At 40.5% G+C, this 23285-nt stretch overlaps 1 protein-coding gene across 1 annotated transcript in view; it reads right to left on the minus strand.

Annotated features, from left to right (window-relative positions):
• LOC113135968 (1-phosphatidylinositol 4,5-bisphosphate phosphodiesterase delta-3-A-like) overlaps positions 1-16501 on the minus strand; it is a 34925-nt gene extending 18424 nt beyond the window's left edge. The window contains exons 1-5 of the mRNA XM_026316369.1: positions 16257-16501; positions 6489-6544; positions 6255-6366; positions 1389-1617; positions 65-194 (exon numbers count right to left, since the gene is read on the minus strand). Coding sequence (XP_026172154.1) covers positions 65-194; positions 1389-1617; positions 6255-6366; positions 6489-6544; positions 16257-16347 — 618 coding nt within the window. The 5' untranslated portion in view covers positions 16348-16501. The remainder of the gene's footprint in view (positions 1-64; positions 195-1388; positions 1618-6254; positions 6367-6488; positions 6545-16256) is intronic.
• Positions 16502-23285: the final 6784 nt, after the last annotated feature.

Here is a 23285-nt window from a genome sequence, read left to right on the forward strand (position 1 = left end):
ATTAGTTTAAACCTCAGGTAACAGGATAGTTTTTTTTTAATTATTTGTGCATGCATCCAGCCACCTGAAAGAGGTTGCGGGCATATTGGTCACTCAGATCAATATTCAACATCTGCAGGAGTGTCCAGACTTCATCATAGCTCATCTTATCATCGTGGTTCTGGTCAGCCCGACACAGATAAGCATGAATCCAGGTGGCACAAATACAGTCAAGGAAGCAGCAGATTCATTCACAAAAATAACTGTAAGCTTAACCTTAAATTAAGGGGAGAAAACAGATATAACTATACTATATACTATACTAATACTTTATACTATATACATATAGTATAAAGAATTAATAGTAATTAATAGTCAATGATGTGTCACTGTCACTGTTATCTTCTGGACATACATCCCCTCATACAGCCTCTAAATATCCCTGTTCCCACTAACCTGACTGTTCACTGGCTCCCCTGTTTTCATTGCCCTCATTAGCTCCCCAGTGCTAATCTGTTCCCCTAGTTTTTTCTCACATTATCTGATGTGTTTATCCTAGTCTTAGTGGTCCAGCTACCCTTTTCTTAACACGTCTAGTGCTTTCCTGCTTTTCTGCACACCTGTTTTTGGACTAAACCTGGATGTTGACACCTACATGATTTCATCGCGTACAGTAAGCCAATCATGCGTGACTAATATACAAGTTGTCGAAGTAAGAATTTTAACCGATGTGTATATATCATGATCCTGAGTCAACCTGATCTTGTCCTAATGGACCTTACCTACTCATCAGAACACTCTTCACATTTACTCCATTATTAATTTAGCCCTTTGGAGTTACTCTTCCTGTTCAGTTTACCATTTCACTCCCTTCGCTTTGGTCCCTGGTCTCGTCGTTTTTAATGTCAGTGCCTGGTCTGATGTATTGGCCTATCAGTGTGGTCAAGTAACATTTTATTTAGCATTCTGTTCAATAGGGCCTTTTCATTCCTAAGTCTCTCTTGTTAAATGTGCATGTACTGCAGTCAAATCTCTGTATCAAATCTTAACAGTATACTGTTAAGGATACCGTGACAAAATAGGTCAGGAAAAATATAATTGAGAATTCTTCTCAGTAAATTGGCAGGCTATGATGAACAGACTGTTATTCAATTTTTAATAAAAATTGTTTCTCCATTTGAGGAAAGACAATATATCTGTTCAGGTCTATTTCTACAACAGGTCTGAACTACTGTGAATTTTATTATACTTATGACACCATTGTGATGTGTAGTGCCACATGTTTTAAATTTGGTTGTACAACTGGTTTTTATATGAAGCCTACTGTCTTGGGCTTCTATCAATGACATCAATATCTCCAAATGTCCATTATAAGCTGTTCAGCAATTTCAAATAAGCAATTAGGATATTGGTCAAGTTGTTCCTTCTGGGTCATGTTCTCTACCCTCTTCTGCAGTGTCTGGATGCCACAAGCCCAGTTTTGCGCCTCCATCTCACTCTGACAGATGAGATCCAGGCTTTTACGTGGCCCTTTGAAGATCACCGTCAAACAGCAGCATTCAGGTACTGAGCCAACCATTTGCCTCAAAGTCTCTGACTGGCAACCCATCTGAACGCACTCCACCTCCATGACAGAAACTGATTGTGTATGGGAAACAAAAAGAGAAACAATTACATAGAAGAAGAAGTAAATAACACTTACTGCCCTAATAATTTTAAGTATAAACCTCACTGCCAAAGGAATTTAATTATTTAATTAGTGTGTTTTGTTTTCTCAGAGATTTATTGCTTATAATGTAACACATAGATTTTTGAAGTATTGTCTAGTCTAGTATACTTCTGTTAGCCCAGTGGCTATATGACAGCTTGGACAGAAAATGTTGGTATGAGACACTACATGGGAGACCAAAACGGCAAGTATGATAATTAAGGAGCATTAGTCTGAGCATTTCTGAAAATGACAAAATGTTCATTTCTTGGAGGTGCTGCTTTGGTGTCTATAATAGTTTCTTCTCTCCTCAATTTCTGAGTAGCAGCTGGAAGAAAACAAACATTTTTTCTGCATCATTGTTCTGTGTGTTTGTTTGTTTGTTTGTTTGTTTGGGTAAAGTGTCTTGAGATGATTGTATTGTGTGATTGTATGTGATTTGGCACTATAAAAATAAATTTGAATTTGAATTTAGAACAAAGGAGGCGATACACCCAAATCAAGTAATGTTTCACCAAGAGTTTCCCTCATAGCAAGGTTTTTTTTTGTTTTCCTTTTTCTTCATGACATTAATTTCTGTATGAAGTGTCCATACTTTGCAGTCTAATAAATTAAAGTAACAAATTAAATTGAACATACACCAGGACATCTACAGCACCCATTTCACAAGAAGCCAGTTTTCGATGTCCTGACTGTTGTACTGTGGCTCCCAACCTAGTGGTCACGTAAGGTAAGGGGGTCCCTAGATAAATCTAAAATTTTGAGATGAGGAAACACTTAGGCTCCAGCTCCCCGTGACCCTTGTGGGAATTATTACTTTTATTACATTACAGCTTAAGGTATAAGGCAGTATTAGATTACTTTTATCATATTATGGATTAAACTTTAATGCATTATTACAGTATACTCATGAAGCATTTTGGTATGTGTGAAATAGTAGCATGAACTTGTTTTTCAGTAATTGTAAGGTTTCTTACAGGGCAAGAAGTGGACTAGACATAACATCAGATGGGATGTGCCTGTTGCTTTTGTTGGTGTACTTTGTCTTACACGGCAGGTTGACCTCTGCCAGGAGGCATAGTAACAGTGATATCTCATGACATCCCATCGTTCTCAACCTATGGGAGAAGAACACGCCAACTTCCTAAAGATTTCATTCTGTAATATTATCACTGGGTCGAGGGAAGAATAGTCAGTCAGACTTCGTACCCTGACAAAGACTGTTATTGGCTAGGGAAGGTTTGACCCAGAGCTCTGTAACTGCTTTATTCAGTGTGTTTTAATAAACGGCTAATTTGAGACCACATTTATCTCCTCCGTTTTATCAATCAAACAAACATGCGGAACTGAGGGAGGACATTCCAGTTCCAACACCCTGGTTAAGGAATAAGAGGGTATAGAAAATGGATGGATGGATGGATGGATGGAAACACTTAAACTTGAGAGGCTCTTTGATGCTGTGTGAGATCGTACATCATAGTCATGAAAAGTTAGATTCATAGAGTTTGACTGGAGAAGAGTTGCAGTGAGAAGTTTGAAGATAAGATGTTAAAAAAAATGGCTGGACTTTCATGGACTTTCTATCAGAGAAACTAAATGTGTATTTCTGTTGTGTTGCAGGCTGGTTCAGTCATCATGAAAACCTTTTTCCCCCATAACAATTGTAGAACCTGTCTTCCACCACTGCACTGACTTACTGAACAGAGAAGTAATCTGACAAAATGATACAACCTGGCTCCTGCTATCACTGTAGTGAAATGGAAAAATGCTGTCAGTCAAAAATGGACACTTATTGGCCCCCCTGGATGCATGGCCAGTGGAAAGAGTAATTTCTTAAAAAGAAAAAATACTATCTGTTCTTAACTTACGTTCTCATTGAGTATATAATCCATACTTACTTTATTTAAGAGTGGTGCAAGCCAGGTTGAGAACTATGGTGCTAGACTGACCTGTTAGGTCATCCATCCGTTATCTATACACACTTATTTCTATTTAGATTCACAGGGATCTGCTGGAGCCTATCCCAGCACTCTTCAAGCAAAGAGCAGGGGTACACCCTGGACAGGTCGCCACGCCGGGCACATATAGAAGAACAATGACGCTCACACTCACTCTTATGGGCAATTTAAGGTAACCAATCAATATGACATAAACACAAAACCCACACAAGCACAGGGAGAACATGCAAAATCCAGCCCAGAAAAGCTGGATTTCTAATCAGTAGCCTTCTTGCTGTGAGGCAACAGTGCTAACCACCAAGCCACTATGCTCTCCCCTGTTAGGTTATATTTATAAAATTGCATATGATAAATGACTGATAAAATTGAATTGAATTGAATTGATATTATATCTTTGATATTATTCTGGCTCAACTTGTGCTCTACTCTGTCTCTATGGAGCTGCTTTCCCTCCCTCAGCTTCCTCTTGAGTTTCTTCTGCACAGCCCGTTCTTCCCTGTCTCTTGCCATGAACGCCCTCTTCTTCTTGTTGAGGAGGCCTTATTTAACCATGGCTTATTATTGGGGAAACAACAAACATTTTTGGATGAAACAACATTGTCCTCACAGAAGTGGATGTAATCTGTGATACAGTGAAAGATACCTTTGATGATCTCACCATGAGCATCCATGAAAAGCAGACTGTTGTCTGTTGTCTTACTACGGGCTTGTATGTTGGTACTAGATATATTAAGTTGTGGTCTGATCCACCAAGTGGGGGGAAGGCTGAAGAGCTGTATGCCTCCTTCACATTGGCATAAAGGAGATCAAGAATCTTATTTTCTCGTGTTGCACAGTCCACATACAAAGTTGGTCAGAGTTCCCAAAATACTGACATGGTTAAAATCCCTATGAATTACTATAAGGGCACTGGGGTGTTTTGTCTGGAGACCAGCGACAAAACGTGTGCATGATGTCACATGCACTCTGTGCTGCAGCTGATGGAGGAATGTAAAACAGTCACAACAATGGCGTGTGAAAACTCACGGGGCAGGTAGTATGGCCTCAGTCCAACCACCAACAGCTCAATGTCTGGAGTGCAGATGCAGTCCTTCACTGTTACATGTCCAGGGTTGCACCATTTGGAGTTAACAAAAACAGAGAGACCACCTCCTGTTTTCTTGCCGCATTTTGATTTGACTTGGATTAACAGATGATAATTCAGTAAAAAAACTTGAGGAGCTGCTGTAACTGGCTGTCACCCAACAGGCACCATTCTAGAATTAGAGAACGCTAGAACTAGAGAAGAGAATATGGATGATTCAGCTAAAAACAAAAAGTAACATCAATCTATCATCTATACTTCTTATTCTGTAGCGGGTCACAGGGGTGTTGGAGGGAAGCAATGTATACCATGGACCAGACAATCTCAGGGCTGACACATCAGGGCTGATAATCAGTCAAACTTGCATTCACACCCATGGACAATTTTGAGTTGGCAGTTAACTTAACCTACATGTTTCTGACTGTGGGAGGAACCCGGAGAAAACACAGGCACATGGAGAAACTCCAAACACAGAAAAGCTGGAGTCAGAAAGCAGGTTCAAACTAAGAACCTACCTATGGTAAAGGGCTAGTCATTGTACCTTAGTGCAGTAATTAGTTTTAGTAATGGTTCAATAACACAAATACACACCAACCTATGCACACAAAAAGGCACACTGTTCCACATCAAAAGCAAATTCTGGTGCTGGCCATTATTATATTGGGAGCCTTGCCTAGTAGTTGAGTTTTGTGGCAACTATATAGAACCAAACCACAAGCGCCAGGACCGATTCCCATAACCACACAGCATCTCATAATTCACAGTTTCAACTAGACTATCTGCTATTTTGGGATGAAAATACTTATGGTCTGTAATCAAAGGCACTGGTTGTGAAAGCAGGTGAAGGGGTTATAGTCTTTATCTGTACAGAGCAGTAAGTAGTTTTTAAACTTAAAAATAGATATAACATGTCCATATCTCACCTTGCACAACAGATTAGCACTGAATTCTGGAACCACTTCCATAGAAGATGAAATGTCTTTTTTAACATTTGTCCTCCAGAAGTGGCAATGTGGTTGCACTTGGGCCCACTTAAATTGGATGCAGGCTCACCTAATCATTTATGTTTATTCACACCTGGGGTCAAACCTGCTCATCCGATATAAAATATCAACCTGTGACCAATGAAAAGAAAATATTTGTTTTGCCTTTTCTCCAAATAGCACTAAGTGCTACCCACTAAGCTTATTTGATTTATGTCAGATCATCTCAATGACCCTCACCTGAGCTCACTCCTTTTGTTCACACTAACGAGTCTATTCAGGCCAGGTGTGAAGTAAAACTGACTCAGGGGTGTGGGTCTACAGACTCTCACCTGATTTACATAGCTCACCTAATGAGCCAATGGGACTAGGGGTGGAGAGAAACCAACCTGAAAGAAAAATTGGAGGTTCCTGTCAATCTGTAATTATTAAAAGGATGTCCTAGGTGAGAGGTCTTTTGCCTTGCACCCTATGCATTACATAATTCCTATGCATCAATAAAATGACTGATTTATATACTGTAAAAATACACAACCACTTACAGGATTGTTTGTCTTTGGCCCGGCTAGAGGTTTTGTGCGACTGACACCAGATAGTGACACCATCTTCCAGCAGCTTCAGAGTTCGTTGCTTCTGCCAGCGAGGTGAGCGGACCTATACACAGCATAAGTAAATTAATTAAATTTAATTCATTTCTTTATTTGCATTTAGCAGCTACTACTGACAAATTTTTAGTTTAACAAATATTTTTAGCTTTTAGTTTAAATTAGTTATACCTTCATCATACTGGAGCCCTGCAACATCTGCTTCACATCTTCATCATCTTGAACTCCTTGAAAGAAAATAAACAAAAAAAAATTGAAGACAAGTCAGAAAGTCCTACTTAATTGTGTAAATGTGACAGTAAGTACACACAGAATCCTGACGTGTACCACTTGACAGCGCTTCAAGAGGTGGGTGATGACAGGTTAGAAAAGGGCAAGAATAGAAAAAGAAGTATAAACATAGCAAAGACAGCAGAGCAGAGTCAGACTTGGTTATAAGTTATACTTTACATCTGTTGGACCACAGTGGTTTAAATGGGAGCTCTGTAATTTTGGTTGAACAAGTCATTTGGTGTGACTGAAAATGAAAAGGCATGGATACATAAACATAGAGAAGGACAGAAGGGCGTGGTATAAGAAAAAAATCAACCTACATCAGGTCTGTCTTCCCCTCCTCCCTTTGTAGCAGATTAATATGGAAATGACTATTCTCAAAACTAATTTATTTTATTGTATTCTAATTTTGAGACCAATATACAATTTTATTTTAGCATCGTAGTTCCATATTTCTAGCTGTTGTTCAGGGGGCATTAATTGGTGGGACGCACGCCTATTTGCTTGTGACACAGCTGCCTCTCTCGCTCAATTGGGATGTGCAGCAACAGAGATGAGACAAACTACAGGAGCAATGTGAGCTGTCTGACCATGTGGTGCAGAGACAATCTCTCTGGACTCTGGAGAAGACGAAGGAGATTGTTGTCGATGTCAGGCGAGTGCAGACCCAGCACGCTGCTCTGTGCATCAACAGTGCTGCTGTGGAGATTGAAAAGCCAACATCAACAGGCAAGAAGGCATAGCAGCGTCTCTACTTCTTCCGCAAACTGAGAAGAATCAGAGCCCCGGCCCCCATCATGTGCACCTTCTACAGAGGCTCCATCGAGAGCATCCTGACCAGCTGCATCACTGTGGTACAGTGCATGCACCACATCCTGCAGCAAGACCCTCCAAAGCATAGTGAGAGCAGCTGAGAAGATCATCGGTGTCTCTCTCCCCTCTCTCCAGCACATTTACAGCACCCATTTCACCCATAAAGCCCTCAGCATTGTCGGTGAGATGCTGCACCCACCCGTCACACAGCTTCTTCAGTCTGCTGCCATCAGGGAGGAGATTGAGGAGTCTCCGGGCCAGAACCAGCAGACTGAAGGACGGGCTGTCAGGAAGTTGAACTCTTTCCCGGCTCTGCCCCCTTCCCCCTTCTGCCTCCTACACAGACAAACTCTGACCTCCAACCACCCCCCAGTACACACACTGTCCTCAGCAGCTGCACCAGCCACTTTATGCAGAATTTGGACTGGTCTCTGTGCACCACAGTCACTAACCAGTCTGATAAACTCACTTAATTGCACTACCATCTAGAATATCTTAACTGCATTAGTTTTGTATGCTAAGCTGCTTTACTTTATCTTATCTAAGTTTATTTTGCATGCCCTTATTTGTAATTTTACATTGTACTATTTAGTGTTTAAAGTTTATCTGTACGCACTAAGGGTCTAAGAGTAAATATCGATTCTTTGTATGTGCTTTGTACGTGCTGTACATGTGGCAGAATTGACAGAGTGAAGCAGTCTTTGACATTTTTAACAAGAACAATTATGACCATTTATTAAAAGATAAAATTAAAATTATTACACACTGTAAGTATCAACCACACAGTTAATATAATAATACATAACAAACAAAAGGCAGACATGGTAATATCCTTGCTAGAGAGAGAGATGTCTGTGTTGTCTGTGTACTTTTGTGCAAAAAAAGAAAGGTTTGCTCCCTGTTTCCAGGAAAGTGAATCACTTCCTATTGCAAGCGTGTCGTGTTGTGTGTGTTGTATAGTTCGTCTGCAGATTAGCAACAGACTAGCTGTGGTCTAGCACACCTGGAGACCGGCTGGGCTCTCTGGATAGTTCATTGGCTGCTGCATTGGCATAATAATTGGCGATTCCGTAGTCAGAAACGTGAAGCTAGAGATGCCAGCAACTATAGTCAAATGTATTCCTGGGGCCAGAGCGGGCGACTTTGAATCAAATCTGTAGCTGCTGGCTATGTTGTCGTTCCGTCGCTGGCTGTCTAGATGGTGTCCAGCAAATGATGTGGGCTTCATAGACAACTGGGCCACTTTCTGGGGAAAACCTGGTCTGTTAGCGAGAGACGGCATCCATCTCACTTTGAATGGTGCAGCTCTCATCTCTAGAAATTTGGCCGAGTTTATTAGCCGACCTAAAGCCTGACAATCCAGGGTGGGGACCGGGATGCAGAGACTCAGTCTAAAATGCCTCTCTGCACTTTCCTTAGAGCCGTCACCCCCCCTCATACCACATAGAGATTGTGTCTGCTCCTCAAACATATAAATCAAATAAATCTGATGTTAACAGAAGAGGAGTTATTCATAAAAACCTAATAAAAATTAAGACCACTTCTCATATTGAACAGAAAAACAGAACAGTCAGATGTGGATTATTAAATATCAGGTCTCTTTCGTCTAAATCTCTGTTAGAAAATGATTTGTGTACCGTCCACCTGTCCCTTACTCAAGAGTTTTTAACTGAATTTCCAGACTTTCTGTCTGATTTAGTGCTTAGTTCAGATAAAGTCATTATAGTGGGAGATTCATGTAGATGTTGAAAATAGTCTCAGCACTGCATTTAATTCTATATTAGATTCAATTGGTTTCACTCAAAATGTTAATAAACCCACCCACTGTTTTAATCACACCCTTGATCTTGTTCTGACCTATGGTATCGAAATTGAACATTTAATAGTTCTTCCCCAAAATCCTGTTTTGTCAGATCATTCTTTAATAACTGTTGAATTTGAGATGATGTATCATGCAGCTTTTGGAAGAAAATTCCACTACAGCAGATGCTTATCTGACAACGCTCTTAATACATTTAAGAAAATGATTCCATCTTTATTTACATCTATGCCAAGTATAAACATAGTGGAGGGCAGCTGCCTCAATCCCACTCCCTACCAAATTGATCATATTGTTGACAGTGCTGTAGCCTCACTGCATGAAACGCTTGATACTGTGGCCCCTCTGAAAAAGAAGTTCAGAGAAAAGTTTTCTAGCCTGGAAAAATTAACATATAAAAAAGCTCTCCGTAAAGCCAGAACTGCATACTATTCATCACTAATAGAGGAAAATAAGAACAATCCCAGGTTTCTTTTCAGCACTGTAGCCAGGCTGACAAAAAGTCACAGCTCTGTTGAGCCCAGTGTTCCCTTAGCTCTCAGCAGTGATGAATTCACGAATTTCTTTACAAATAAAATCACAACTATTAGAGATAAAATTCAGCAGATGCTCCCTATACCTGCAATAAATGATTCTTCTACTACAGTAGCTCTTGTAGCTCTTGAATCATCTGTAAGACCTCAGTTATGTTTAGACTTCTTTTCTCCCATAGATCTCTCTGAATTTACATCAGTAGTTGCTTCATTGAAATCATCAACGTGTCTCTTAGACCCCATCCCAACTAGACTGCTTAAAGACACCCTGCCATTAATCAACTCATCTTTATTAGACTTAGAAAATTTATCTCTAGTATCAGGCCACGTACCACAGGCCTTTAAGGCTGCAGTAATCAAACCCTTACTCAAAAAGCCTAGTCTTGATCCAGGAGTCTTGGCTAATTATAGACCAATATCCAACCTACCAGTTATTTCTAAAATCCTAGAAAAGGCTGTTGCTAAGCAGCTATCAGACCACTTACACAGAAATGAACTATTTGAAGATTTTCAATCAGGATTTAGAGCACATCATAGTACAGAAACAGCACTGTCATAATTCACCAACGATCTTCTCTTAGCCTCAGATAAATGAAACTAGCTGTTGTTCTTACATTTTAACAGTTATATTGACGACCTTGGTGTCGTTTGAAGCAAAAGCACCACAGTTTACAGCGCGCTGTAAAATGTGAAATATGACTCCCCTCCCTCTCTAGCGTCGAGCGCTGCTTGCCCAGTGTTGTCTAGGCAACATTTACAGTAAGGAGGGGGCGTGTTAAAGCCCACTGTTGCGTCATCTGGCACGAGGTATCATATATTGTTGTAAAGGTCTCATCATTGGCTACAAGATGCGTCGGTCACCATTTACGAACAATGTGACTGGCTGATTCTACTGTCAATCGAAGTTAGACTATGCCCCCTGACTGGGATTTTCTCTGAGGATGTGAATTCTATTGAATTCTATTGGTTTTACCGTTAGTTACGCTGTGAAATGTAACAAACAGGTTTGTTTGAGGCCTCATGTGATTCACAGAAGCTTGCTATGTCAAACTTTATTGAAAAACGGAGAAATCAACCGTAAAACGAAGCGGATTACGGCTTTTTATGAGGAGGACGATGGATTTATGGATTTACTGTACAATATTACGTCTTTTGGACTAAAACATGGGTGCACTTTGTTCTATGGATTCTAACTAACAAAACGATATGTGACACTCCATATTTGAAGAAGAAGAAGAAGGAGAAGAAGAAGAAGTACTTTATTAATCCCCAAGGGGAAATTCAGTTGTTACAGCAGTTATTAAATTTGAGATTATTTAAATTATATTGATTAATAGTAATTCATAAAGTAATTAATGAAGTAATAATGTAATTAACTATTTATTTGGGGGGGTTTGTGTGTGTGTGTGTATATGTGTGTGTGCATACATGCGTGTGTGTGTGTGTGTGTGTGTGTGTGTGTGTGTGTGTGCGTGCTTGCGTGTGTGTGTGTGTGTTATTGTTTATATTGAGGAATTAGAGAGTCTTATGGCCGTGGACACAAAAGACTTCCTGAATCTTTCAGTCTTGGCTTTAGGGGGAATTAGTCTGTGGCTGAATGAACTTCCCATTCGCCACAGTTCCTCATGAAGTGGGTGGGCAGGATTGTCCAATAAGGAGTTTATTTTGTCCACCATCCTCCTCTCTGCCACAGCCTCCGGACTGTCCAGTTCCAGTCCAACAACAGATTTTGCCTTCCTGATCAACTTATTTAGTCTGTTGGCCTCACCAGCCTTGATGCCACCTCCCCAGCACACAACTGCAAAGAACAGTGCACTCGCTACTACAGACTGATAGAACATCTTAAGTAGCTTGTTGCACACACCAAAGGAACAGAGTCTCCTGAGGAAGAACAGTCTGCTCTGTCCTTTGTTGAAGAGTGCGTCTGTATTGTTTGACCAGTCCAGTTTGTTGTTAATGTGGACTCCAAGGTATTTGTAGGAGTCCACAATCGCTATTTCGTCTCCAAGGATGGAGACAGGGACTGGGGTCTTCCTGTTCCTCCTAAAGTCCACCACCAGTTCTCTGGTTTTCTTGATATTGAGCTTTAGACAGTTGTTGTTACACCAATCAACAAAGCTTTTTATCAAGCGTCTGTATTCCTCATCGTTATTATTGTTGATGCATCCAATGATTGAAGAGTCACCAGAGAACTTTTGGAGGTGACAGGTTCCTGAGTTGTAGCGGAAGTCTGAGGTTTAGAGTGTAAACAGGAATGGTGCTAGTACAGTTCCTTGGGGTGCACCGGTGCTGCTCATCACCACATCAGATATGCAGCCATCTAAGCGAACAAACTGTGGCCGCCCAGTGAGGTAGTCTTTGATCCACTCCACCATATCTGCGGGAACTTCCATATCCTGCATCTTTGCACTTAGCAGGTGGGGATGAATAGTGTTGAAAGCACTTGAAAAGTCAAAAAATATGACTCTCACAGTGTTGCCCTCCCTCTACAGATGGGAGTATGCTCTGTGCATTAAGAAGATGATGGCATCTTCCACTCCGATGTGTTCTTGATATGCAAACTGCAGGGGGTCCAGAAATTCAGACACTTGGGACCTCACGTGTTGCAGGACCAGTCTCTCAAACACTTTCATGACGTGATGTTAGTGCTACTGGTCTGAAGTCACTAAGGGTACTGGGACGGGTTCTTTTTGGTAATGGGACAATACAGGAGGTTTTCCATAACTTAGGCATTTTAGTTTGTGCTCTCTCCCTCTCTCTCTGTTCTGTCTCTCTGTATCTTCTGCAGGTGTCCCTGGTCCTGGAGCTGTATATCGCTGATGCGCAGTTACTGGCCCCACCAACCTGCAGTGTCTATTTGTTGTTTATTGTTGCTGTTCTTTTCTCTCTGCTCTATCCACTCACCCCAACTGGTCGAGGCAGATGGCCGCCCAAACTGAGCCCGGTTCTGCTGGAGGTTTTTCTTACGTTAAAGGGAGTTTTTCCTCTCCACTGTTGCCAAGTGCTTGCTCATAAGGGATTTGTTGGGTTGTTAGTTTTAGTTTTTGTAAAGTGCCTTGAGATGATTTGTATTGTGATTTGGCGCTATACAAATATAATTGAATTGAATTGAATTGAATTGAATTGAATTGAGAGAGAGAGAGAGAGAGAGAGAGAGAGAGAGAGAGAGAGAGAGAGAGAGAGAAGCAGGCACCAGTATCTGCAGGACATCAAAAGAGCATGTGTGTTGGAGTGAGCAGACAAAGGATTTGGATTCCTAAGCAGCATGCTTGAATTAGCAACTTGGGCCTTTAAGCAGATACTACTAAAATAGTTGAGGTCACAATGTTCAAGTGTTTGTGTATACAGAATGTTAGTAGAGAAAAAGCAAGAGTATCCAAAGGAAAACACACATTACAATGAGCAAAGAATAAACATCAAGTCACAATAAATTCTTCTAAGAAGCCAGCATTAATGTGCAATCATTTAGCATCACTGAACTCACAGTCATAAGGGACCAGATGTGTTTTTTTGCATCTTTTCAATCAAATATCTTAGTGAAAAGTGGTCTTGCTAGAGGTTTTACATGCATCCACATTGGGAGAGGCACATCACAGCAGTGATAACTACAGTGTAATTATTTTAATCTTACTGTCTTTAATCTCCAATCTCTCATGATTGACCTAAATGTTTTTCAGTGTGGGTTTAGTTTCAGTTTATTCATGTATAATACTAATTTGAAAAGCAACAACATTATTTTTTAGGATAGCACAACTAAACAATAATTTTAATGTAACAAACTCTTTCTTTTTAAAGTGATTTATGCACAACCTGTATTTGTCTGGGGTTGTCTTGCTGCAGGATAAAATTAGTGCCAATCAACTGACCTCCTGAAGGTAATGCAGCAAGACAAAATGGTGTTTGAGTACTCCCTGGATTTTGTGGAGAGCACCTATTTGTCTTACTTGGCCTAGTGCAAAATATTCCCAGGCCATCACACATTGTGGGGTAACACATTGAGGAATCATGTTTTCACCTTCCACTTCATGACAGGTCAGAGTTTTTTTTATGAGTTTTAATGAATGAGGACCTGTTCAACATCACCTACTGATATTTTCAGATTTTTGGCTATTGCTCTGAATGTATAAGCTTCATATTTCCAAACCATCTTTGACAGTCTTGTTACTAACAAAATTTCATTCATATTTTGTTTTTTTTTTTACTATTATTATTTTGGAAAAATGTCAAAAATATAATGCTTATAATACTAAAAAGAGTATTTGAAAAAACTATAGTAGATTAATGTGGCAGTATAATATGCAAACAATGTTTCTTAGTTGTTGATTTTGGTTACGTCACTTTCTGGGTTAGAACAGATATGTTAAATTTCAAAGCAGTCAAAGTCAGTGGTGAACATTTTGTAAAATTAAAATTTCAAGGTGAATTCAAACTTTTTCAAGTAACTTATATTAAAAGTTCAATGTGTAATATAGACATAGACTACATAGATCTGTTAGAAGAAATGGACTAGAGTATTCATAAGATGGAGAGAAATGTGATGTAAAATTACTTGTGGCAAAGTATGGTGACTCATAATCGGAATTTGTGCTCTGCCTTTAACCCATCCAAAGTGCACACATAAAGCAGTGAACACACACACGCCGTGAACACACACCTGGAGCAGTGGACAGACAATGCTGCGGTGCCCGGGGAGCGGTTCGGTACTGAGGTCTCACCTCAGTTGTCTTATTGGGGGTGGACAGAGCGCTGGCTATTCACTCCCCCCACCGACAATTCCTGCCAGTCCTGACACTCGAACCTGCAACATTCGGGTTACAAGTCTGACTCTCTGGGTCTCTGGGTCCGACTCATTGGGCCACGACTGGGCAATGATGTAATTATTTGTGTGATAATTGGAAAATACCAACTGCTTTATTTTCCTAATCTTAAAATGAGCCTTTTAAATCTACACAGGGAATGGATCACCAAGGCAACCATGTTGCACTGCCATGGTTCTACAGTATATAGAAACAGAACTGACAAACCACACACTGTGTCTAAGTTTGTCACTGCCAGTGTAACTAGGTACAGACCTTCTTCATAATGATTCATAGTGCTTTGTAGAGGACTGGAGCGTCATAGTGCTTTATAGTTCATTGAGGTGAACTTTCAGCACTATCACAAAGGGACCATCACAGGAAATCAGGTGAGGAGAGAGCTAAGAGCCACCAAGGGAGCTGACCCTGATAAACTCAGTCCAAGGGTGCTCAAGGAGTTGGCTCTCCTGCTTTGGGGTGTCCACCAGAAACTTTTGTGTCTGAAACTGTGCCAACAGAGGATCACAGTACTGTGTAAAATATCCTGCTTGGTCCCAGTAATGAAGAAACCTCAGCCCAGTATGTCCCACATAATGAAATGTTTTTGGAGTCCCTGTGCCATCTGTTTAAGTCCTCACTGGACCAAACACAACTGGGAGTAGATGACACCATCTGCAATACTGTCCCCCTCTATTTTGGGTGAGGAGGACAGAGGTGGTCACAAACTACAAATATCTGGGAGTACATCTGAACAATAAATTAGTCTAATCTGTCCAGAGTTTTCGAGTATGATGATTTGATGCTCTCACCTGTTTTTAAACTAATCATCCCTTTTTTTCTGTTGTCAGACAAAGCAAACAATTTGGTGTCCACTTGAACTCTAACACTTTATAGATCAGTTAATTCTAATTAGTCTTAAAATATTCAACATATTCATTGCTAATGAGTTGCATCCTTTCCGTTGATACAATTTTACATTACATTGACAGTAGTTGTATGGCAGTCCTAATTTTGGTGCAAACATGTACATTAGCCTATTATTAGTACTATTATTGTTTATTTGTTTTTTCCTTTATTCTTTTAAATTGTACCTTACGTTTATCCTCAAAGCTTTTTTCTTACGAACTTTACTTTCGTGCAGCATGTAGAGCGCTTTGAACTGACTTTGTGTATGAAATGTACTATACAAATCGACTTGGCTATCGTAATACAAAAAAGTACTACACTAAAAGTAGTACCTTCATTTTATCATGAACCCTTGGGTGTTTTGCCTTCTTGGGTCTATTATTAGTGCTTTTCCACTCTCAGTATCAGTGCGAGGGAGCGGGGAGATGTGCGGCTCTACGGTGCATGTTCTCCTCTTGGCTTCGTGGGTTTTTTTTACTTCCACAGTCGAAAGACATGCAGTTTGGGGTTAGGCTATTTGGTGACTCTAAATGTGACTGTGTTTTATCTCTATGTGTCAGCCCTGATAGACTGGCGGGATAAAAAAGAGATTATTAGTTTAAAAGCAGGCTGTATCTCGCCTCAGTGTCAACTGGGATTGAGTCAAACCCACTACGACTCTGACTTGGATTAAGTGGTAGCCTATAGAAAAAGGATGGATGGTTAGATGGAGAGGTGAAGATAACGGTACACTAACATGTCTATTATTTAAAAGGGAAAACCTCTAACGCAATCAGATAGCTATGACACAAACACTCACCCAGATTCCTCAAAGGATCGATGGCCTTTGATTCGGTCGTCCCGGCTCTATTGGTCGACCCCCGGGCTGCTTTCTTTATGTTGCCCAACATAACGTAAATAAGATCTACCTTTGCCTTCCCTGCCGCCGGATCCTGTGTTGTGCTGGCGGATAGTCGGCCGTGTAGTAGATAAACGGGGCTCTACAGACCAGGAATGTGCGAAATCTCCTTAGCCTCAGCTCTCAGCAGATTGTTCCTCATGTTTTTATTCTGGAGGGAGGACAACGGGAGTCAGGGCAAACCTCCTTCCTGCTTATGTCACTAACATGGAGCTCCATGAATTACATAAACGTCAATATCAGCAACAAAGAATTTCAATACAAAAATCAGTTTATGGTACATGATAAATAGTCTACTTTTAACGACACCAAATGTTTATTATAACTGGACAAAAAAAATCTTAAGTCAAAATTTAGGTGGGAGAAATATTCAAAGGATTTATCTACTATTAAAAACGTTTGGCGGCTTAAAGTACCATGAGTAAAAATAGGCCTACTCTTAATGCAGAATGATTACATATGGAGTCAATACGATTACAGTACGTAATTTTTTAAAATGCCAAATTGTTTGCTTTTTTTCAGTTTGACTTCTGTCAGTGCGGCGGTTAAATAGGAACTTACAAATTAAATGTAATAATAGCCTAATAATAATAATAATGAATTATATTTAACTGTTGTTGCCAGTCTATCACAGGGCTGACATGGGGAGACATACATTTATTAATTTAGAGTCTGTAAAGTCTGTTAATCCCTGTAAGGAAATACAGGAATTCACTCTTTTTTAAACACATCTCCTTAACAAATTAAGTTCTGTCACACTAACAAATCACACTAAGTTAAACATCTAACACTATTGTCACAGGTGTCTTCGAGCTTCTTTTCGTCTCAATTTTCAAAATTGCGATTATTAGGCTTTTAGTTTGAATATAAAATGGGCATTTCCCGTATTAGTTTAGTCTGTCTGCGGCACCTTGACAAGTCAAATTTAAATGGATTATACACTGTTAGTGTTATGGGATGGATTCTTCAGTTCCGGTTTTGGACTTTTATTTTGCTTAGTTTCCGGTGTTCCTTAGGTTAGTTATAGTTAGCTTTGTGTTTCATAAGGTAAATTACTTTCACCTGTGTTTAATTAGTCTTTTATTCTTAGTCTATTATACTATTTACTATTTACTATCTACTATTTATTCTTTGTCTCATTTGTTCAGCGTAGTGATGGCAAAATCGAAGCTTTATGAAGCACTGAACCACTTTGAGACAACTGCGCTGAAAACGTCACACTGCTTCGAAGCATTTGATACAGTCAGAAGAGTGACGTCTGCTGGCTGGCTTTGAGAACTGCATTTGAGCAGATGTCCTGACATCCTCATTGCTTCAGGCTGTAATTGGATTTCACATTCTATCTTTCTGTGAGGCTTTAATAAAAGTTATTTTGTCAAAGGTGTGTCATTGTTTTTGTCTTTGCATAATGCAATATTTAAAGATGTTTGTACAACAGGCAGCCTTGATGAGGCAAATACGTGTAATAGTAAAATTGTATTGGTAGTATTTTGATGTTGTCATGATTCTCCTTTGGGACTTCCTGCCGGGGGACCTTTATTTTCTAGAGACTTCCTTTTTCCCTTGCTCTGGTCCCCGGCAACTTCACTCTAGTTATTTCTGTTCATTGATTTTACCTTTGTTTAATCACCTTTTGTGTTCTTCCTCCTTCCTTTGTTCCCCGCTGAAGCATTGTTAGTTCACAAAGTTGTATTGAGTGTTAAGTTGATGTTAGAGAAATTAAAATGTTTACCCTTCTGTGACCTGATCCACCTTACTTTAGTATAACTGAAACACTTCTGAATAGGGCCTATTGTGTATTGTGGAAATATAATTGTTGCTCTCAGTTTGCTCTAACCTTGACTATTTGATAAGGGCCCAGATGTCTTTCTGTGTGAAATCACCTCCCTTTTGTGTTACCATGAAAACTGATGTGTTAGGCTGCAAGCAGCCAGTGATCCTCATGCTGTACCAAGGTGCTGTGTGACTGTTACTCCTTGCAAGTAAAACTTCTATATAATCTTACCGAAGTTCGTCCTCTGAGTCTATTTGTTAAAGAATTCACCTAACAACTTGGGGGCTCGTCCGGGATCGCAATATCTCCTCTTCCTTCCAGGTTTGGACCTGAAAACCGTGCATGGGGGAGTCTAAGACTCCTGACTGAAAGCCCTCCGCCCTGGTCCCATAAGGGAACGGTTTGGAGCATTGAGAGCCTGGGATCTGCTGTGAGGGGAGAGGAGTGACACGATTGAATTTTGAAAGGAGAGACCAGAGACGGACTCCTGTAAGGTAAGAGGAATTTTATAAGTGACTTAAAACAGAAAGTATTGAATTTGGTGTGAAGGGAGACCCTGGGAGTTTCTGGCTCTCTGGGAGCCCCGGGTGGTCCTGGGTCCTTCAGGTCATGCAAGCTGAGTAGAGTCTCAGTGAATTGTGGTCTCATATCAGGCTGAGAGGTTAGTCCAAAACGAGACTAAAAGTATCATTGACTTGACTTGAGTTCTGGAATTCGAACAAAACCGAAATTTGTGTGGGCTCAGGGACACTGGCTCAAACGTATTCGGGTAAAACCGAGCAGGGCTTTCAGGAAATCAGAAACTCGGGATGATCCCAGAGGTCTGTGGGAGACCCAAAGTAAATTAACCCCCGCGGTCTGTGGGAGACCCGGAACAAAAAGAACCCCAGTGCAGCGTCGATAGTGCTTTTGAGCATAAGGCCAAGAGAGAGTATTGGTACCATGGAAAGAATATAAAAGCATAGAAATAATTAATGTGACATAAAGCAAGTTAATCAGCTGCTCCATCTCCTCCAATCAGATCAGTAACTAAAAAATAACAGTAAAGAGATACGAGACACACATCTGACTGAAGCTAACATTTTGAGCTTAGAAGGAGTAACTGAACTCATGCTGTATGAAGAAAAACCAAAAGTGACATTGTTGGTGCAAGGGGTTAAAATAAAATTCCTGTGTGACACAGGAGCTTGTAGGTCAGTTCTTAGTAATCCACCAGACAAACTCAGACTGACTACAAAAGAATCTTTTAGTAAAAGCAGCAAATGGAGGACTACATGTTAACCCACTGACAATGCCATTTGAAGTACATGATCCAGAATCAGGACACAGCACACAACATCAGTTTGTACTATCAGACAGGTGTCCAGTTAATCTGTTAGGAAGAATTTACTCACTGCTTTAAACATAGGGATACATCCTACAGTGAAGGAGATGAGAGCTGTCAGGCTAGAGAGTGATCTTTTCTTAACTGAAAGTGTTCAGCTACCAAAACATTATTACACCTTACACTTAGTCACAGAGGGACCCAGTTCAGTAACCACAGATTTGGGGAAAATGACAGGTGAGGTAGCCGCTGCACAGGCCATTAGACAGACACCAGACAACATGCACTGTACCATGTACTTCAGACACAAACCAGGGTCAGATGAGGTATATGAAAAACAGTTTTTCAAGAACAAAACTGCTAGGATTAGACTAACCAACCTTTATTGGAACAAAGCAGGATATGTATGAGCAGCATGCAGACTACAACCTGAGGAAGATAAACTGTTCAAATTGTGGGTGAGCCCACACATTTCACTTGCTAAACCTTCAACATCTGAGTGGAAAGATTTAGGAGCATTTGTAAACTGGTCTGAGGAGGTGGGGACCACCAGTCCCAGGTGACCCTCATGTTTTCTACAACCGCACTGCAGACACATATAGCAAAAGATTGAACTGCTGTACAATCACAACAAAAGCTAAACATCTGAGTGTAAAAGAGTGAGTAGAGGTGTTCACTCCAACAACAGAGGAAGAAGATCAATTAAAGGAAATTTATGGTCTACAGGAGCAGCAGATGTAGGGAAAATCAAAGGAGTAGAACCAGTTAAATGTAGATGTAGATATGTAGATGATATTTTGATATGCTCTGAAACACAAGAACAATGCAAAACAGACACCATAGCTCTGCTTAAGTTTCTAGCAGAACAGGGACCAAAAGTGAGTAAGAACAAACTACAGCTGTGGAAAAAGGAAGTTAAATACCTAGGACACAACCTTTCACAGCAAGGGAGAGCTCTAGACTCAGACAGAAAAGAAGCTATACTTAAAGCACCAAAACCACAAACTAAAAGACAGGTGATGTCTTTCTTAGGTATGACAAACTTCTGCAGAGCATGGATACCAAACTATGCAGAGCTGTCTAGTCCATTGTTGAAATTGATTTATGACACACCTATGGCAGCTCATGACAGATTAAAATGGACTGAAATTACAGAAAAGGTCTTTAATGATCTTAAAAAGACCCTGACCAGCACCTGCGTTTTAGGACTGCCTAACTATGAAAAATGTTTTATGCAAACTGTAAATTGTAAAAACGGTAACATGACTTCAGTGCTGATTCAGCCTTATGGGGACAAAAACAGACCTATTGCTTATTATTCCACCAAATTGGACCCAATAGCAAGAGCAATGCCTGTATGTATTCAAGCTGTTATTGCAGCCTCCATGGCAGTCCAAGCTTCAGCAAGCATTGTGTTGTTCCATCCTCTGACACTAAAGGTTCCACATGCAGTCTCTGTCCTGTTGTTGCAAAACAAGATAGCATACATGTCACCAGCTAGACATCTATCCTGCATGACTACATTGCTTTCACAACCACATCTCACTATTGAGCGATGTACAACTCTCAATCCTGCTACACTAATGCCTACAGCCGATGATGGGGACCCAGACGACTGTGTTGCTGAAACTGAGAATAGAGTGTTGCCCAGGGCTGATTTAACTGATACACCTTATAAAGACGCTGAAATGACAATGTTTGTAGATGGATCTAGTAAGAAAAATCCGGATGGATCCAATTCTACAGGTTATGCCGTTCTCACACTTAAAGCAGTACTTAAAGCTGAACCTCTGCCATCACATGAAGCATGTAAATTAGGAGAAGGAAAAGTAGTTAATATCTACACTGACAGCAATTATGGATTTTCAACTGTACATGTGTTTGCTCAGCAGTGGAAGAACAGAGGAATGATTACGTCATCTGGTAAGCTCATCACGCACAAAGACTTTATTTTACAACTTCTTGATGCTGTACAGCTGCCTATGAAGGTAGCAATTTGTAAGTGTGCTGCCCACTCAGGAGGGACAGACACTATTTCCATTGGAAACCACAGAACTGATAAGGCAGCAAAACAGGCAGCCCATAAGTCACTGCCTCTGCAAGCCACTGTTACAGTTGAACATCTTGATGAGCAGACACTTAAAGACATGCAGAATAGTGCACCTCAAAATGAAAAAGACTTATGGGTAAAAAATGAGTGTAAAATAGATGACAACAACATTTGGAGATGTAAAGATAACAGTAGTGTTACCTATAAGTTTATTCAGATATGCAGCTGTACTGACACATGCTAATGTGCATACATCAGCAGGAGGGATGGTAAGACTAGTAAACAAAGTGTTTACAACATATGGCTTTACAAACTACTCGAAAAAATCGTGTCAACAATGTGAAATTTGTGCAAAAAATAATCCACAGGGACAGATCGTGACAAGAAATAGTGGAAAGTTTCCACTACCTGAATATCCTTTTCAACGTATCATAGATTTTATTGAACTAAATAACTGTGAGGGAAAGAAATACTGTTTAGTGATCATTGATGCATTAACCAAATGGACTGAAGTGTTTCCAGCAAAGCATCCTGATGCACTAACAGTAGCCAAAGCGCTGATAACTACTATTATTCCCAGGTTTGGAATTCCAGAGAAAATCTATTGTGATAATGGTAAACATTTTGTAAAGCAGGTAATTAAACGTCTTACTACAGTGCTAGGAATCCAGGTGAAACATCACTGTTCCTATCACCTGCAGTCAGCAGGACTAGAGGAAAGAACAAATGGAACAATCCAATCAAAGCTCAGGAAAAGTATGGCAGAGAGAGGGAAAACTTGGATGCAGTGTTTACCAATAGTGATGTTACACATGCACATAACACCAAGTGTGAACGGACTATCACCATTTGAAATGTTGTATGGTCGACCTTATCATCTTCCTGAGCCAAAACCATTCATTAAGGAGGATGCTCACATGACTGAGACCATTGCTGATTATATGGCAAAAATTTTGACTAATAAAAATGTTGTATTTGTGATTAATGCACAACAGGAGGGTCCTGAGCCTGAACCAGACTCCAGAGTGAAACCAGGAGACTGGGTCTTTGTAAAAGGAAGCACTGGCATTCCCCACGCTGGGAAGGACCTTACCAAGTATTGCTGTCCACTCCCACGGCTGTGAGGATTGCTGAAAGACCTTCCTGGAGTCATCTAACACACTGCAAAAAGGTAAAAGTACTGTCTGAGTTATTCTGTCAAACCAGCAGGGACTCACTCTAAACTCCAACTGAACCTGTGGTGAAGTCTGGCTACAAAGGGGGGTGGAACCAATAGGGACCACTCGTCTCAAACCAGTGAAGAAACCAACCACACCCAGGGGAATTAGGTGAGTGAGGAGTGGAGTGACCTGGGGAGAAGACTGCTCAGAAGTACATTTTGCCATGGAGAGTCCAATATATCGACCCTGGCACCCCTTTAGACTATTTTGTGGGATAAGGCTGACAGTAAGCATCTTGATTGTTATATCACTCACCATTCTTCTTTGAGAAGGGTTTGCAACAGCCAGAGAATGCTACTAACTCCACTGAGATAAGACCTAGCATCTCCTCCCCCTTTGAAAAGGAATTGTGACAGCCAGGTAATATCATGACCAATACTAAAACACAACCTAGGACAAAAAGAGCTAATGACGTGCCCACTTTTATCTTTTGGGCCGATGAGACTCAGACTGTACAGTTTGATTTTTGTGATGTGGTCAATTGTGACAAGGTGCAACAAGAACAGCTAACAGGGGCGACTAAGTACATCTGTGCCACTTTTGTGGGAGCTACCTGGTGTCC

The sequence above is a fragment of the Mastacembelus armatus genome, chromosome 19 (genome assembly GCF_900324485.2).
Source record: "Mastacembelus armatus chromosome 19, fMasArm1.2, whole genome shotgun sequence".
NCBI classification, from domain to species: Eukaryota; Metazoa; Chordata; class Actinopteri; order Synbranchiformes; family Mastacembelidae; genus Mastacembelus; species Mastacembelus armatus.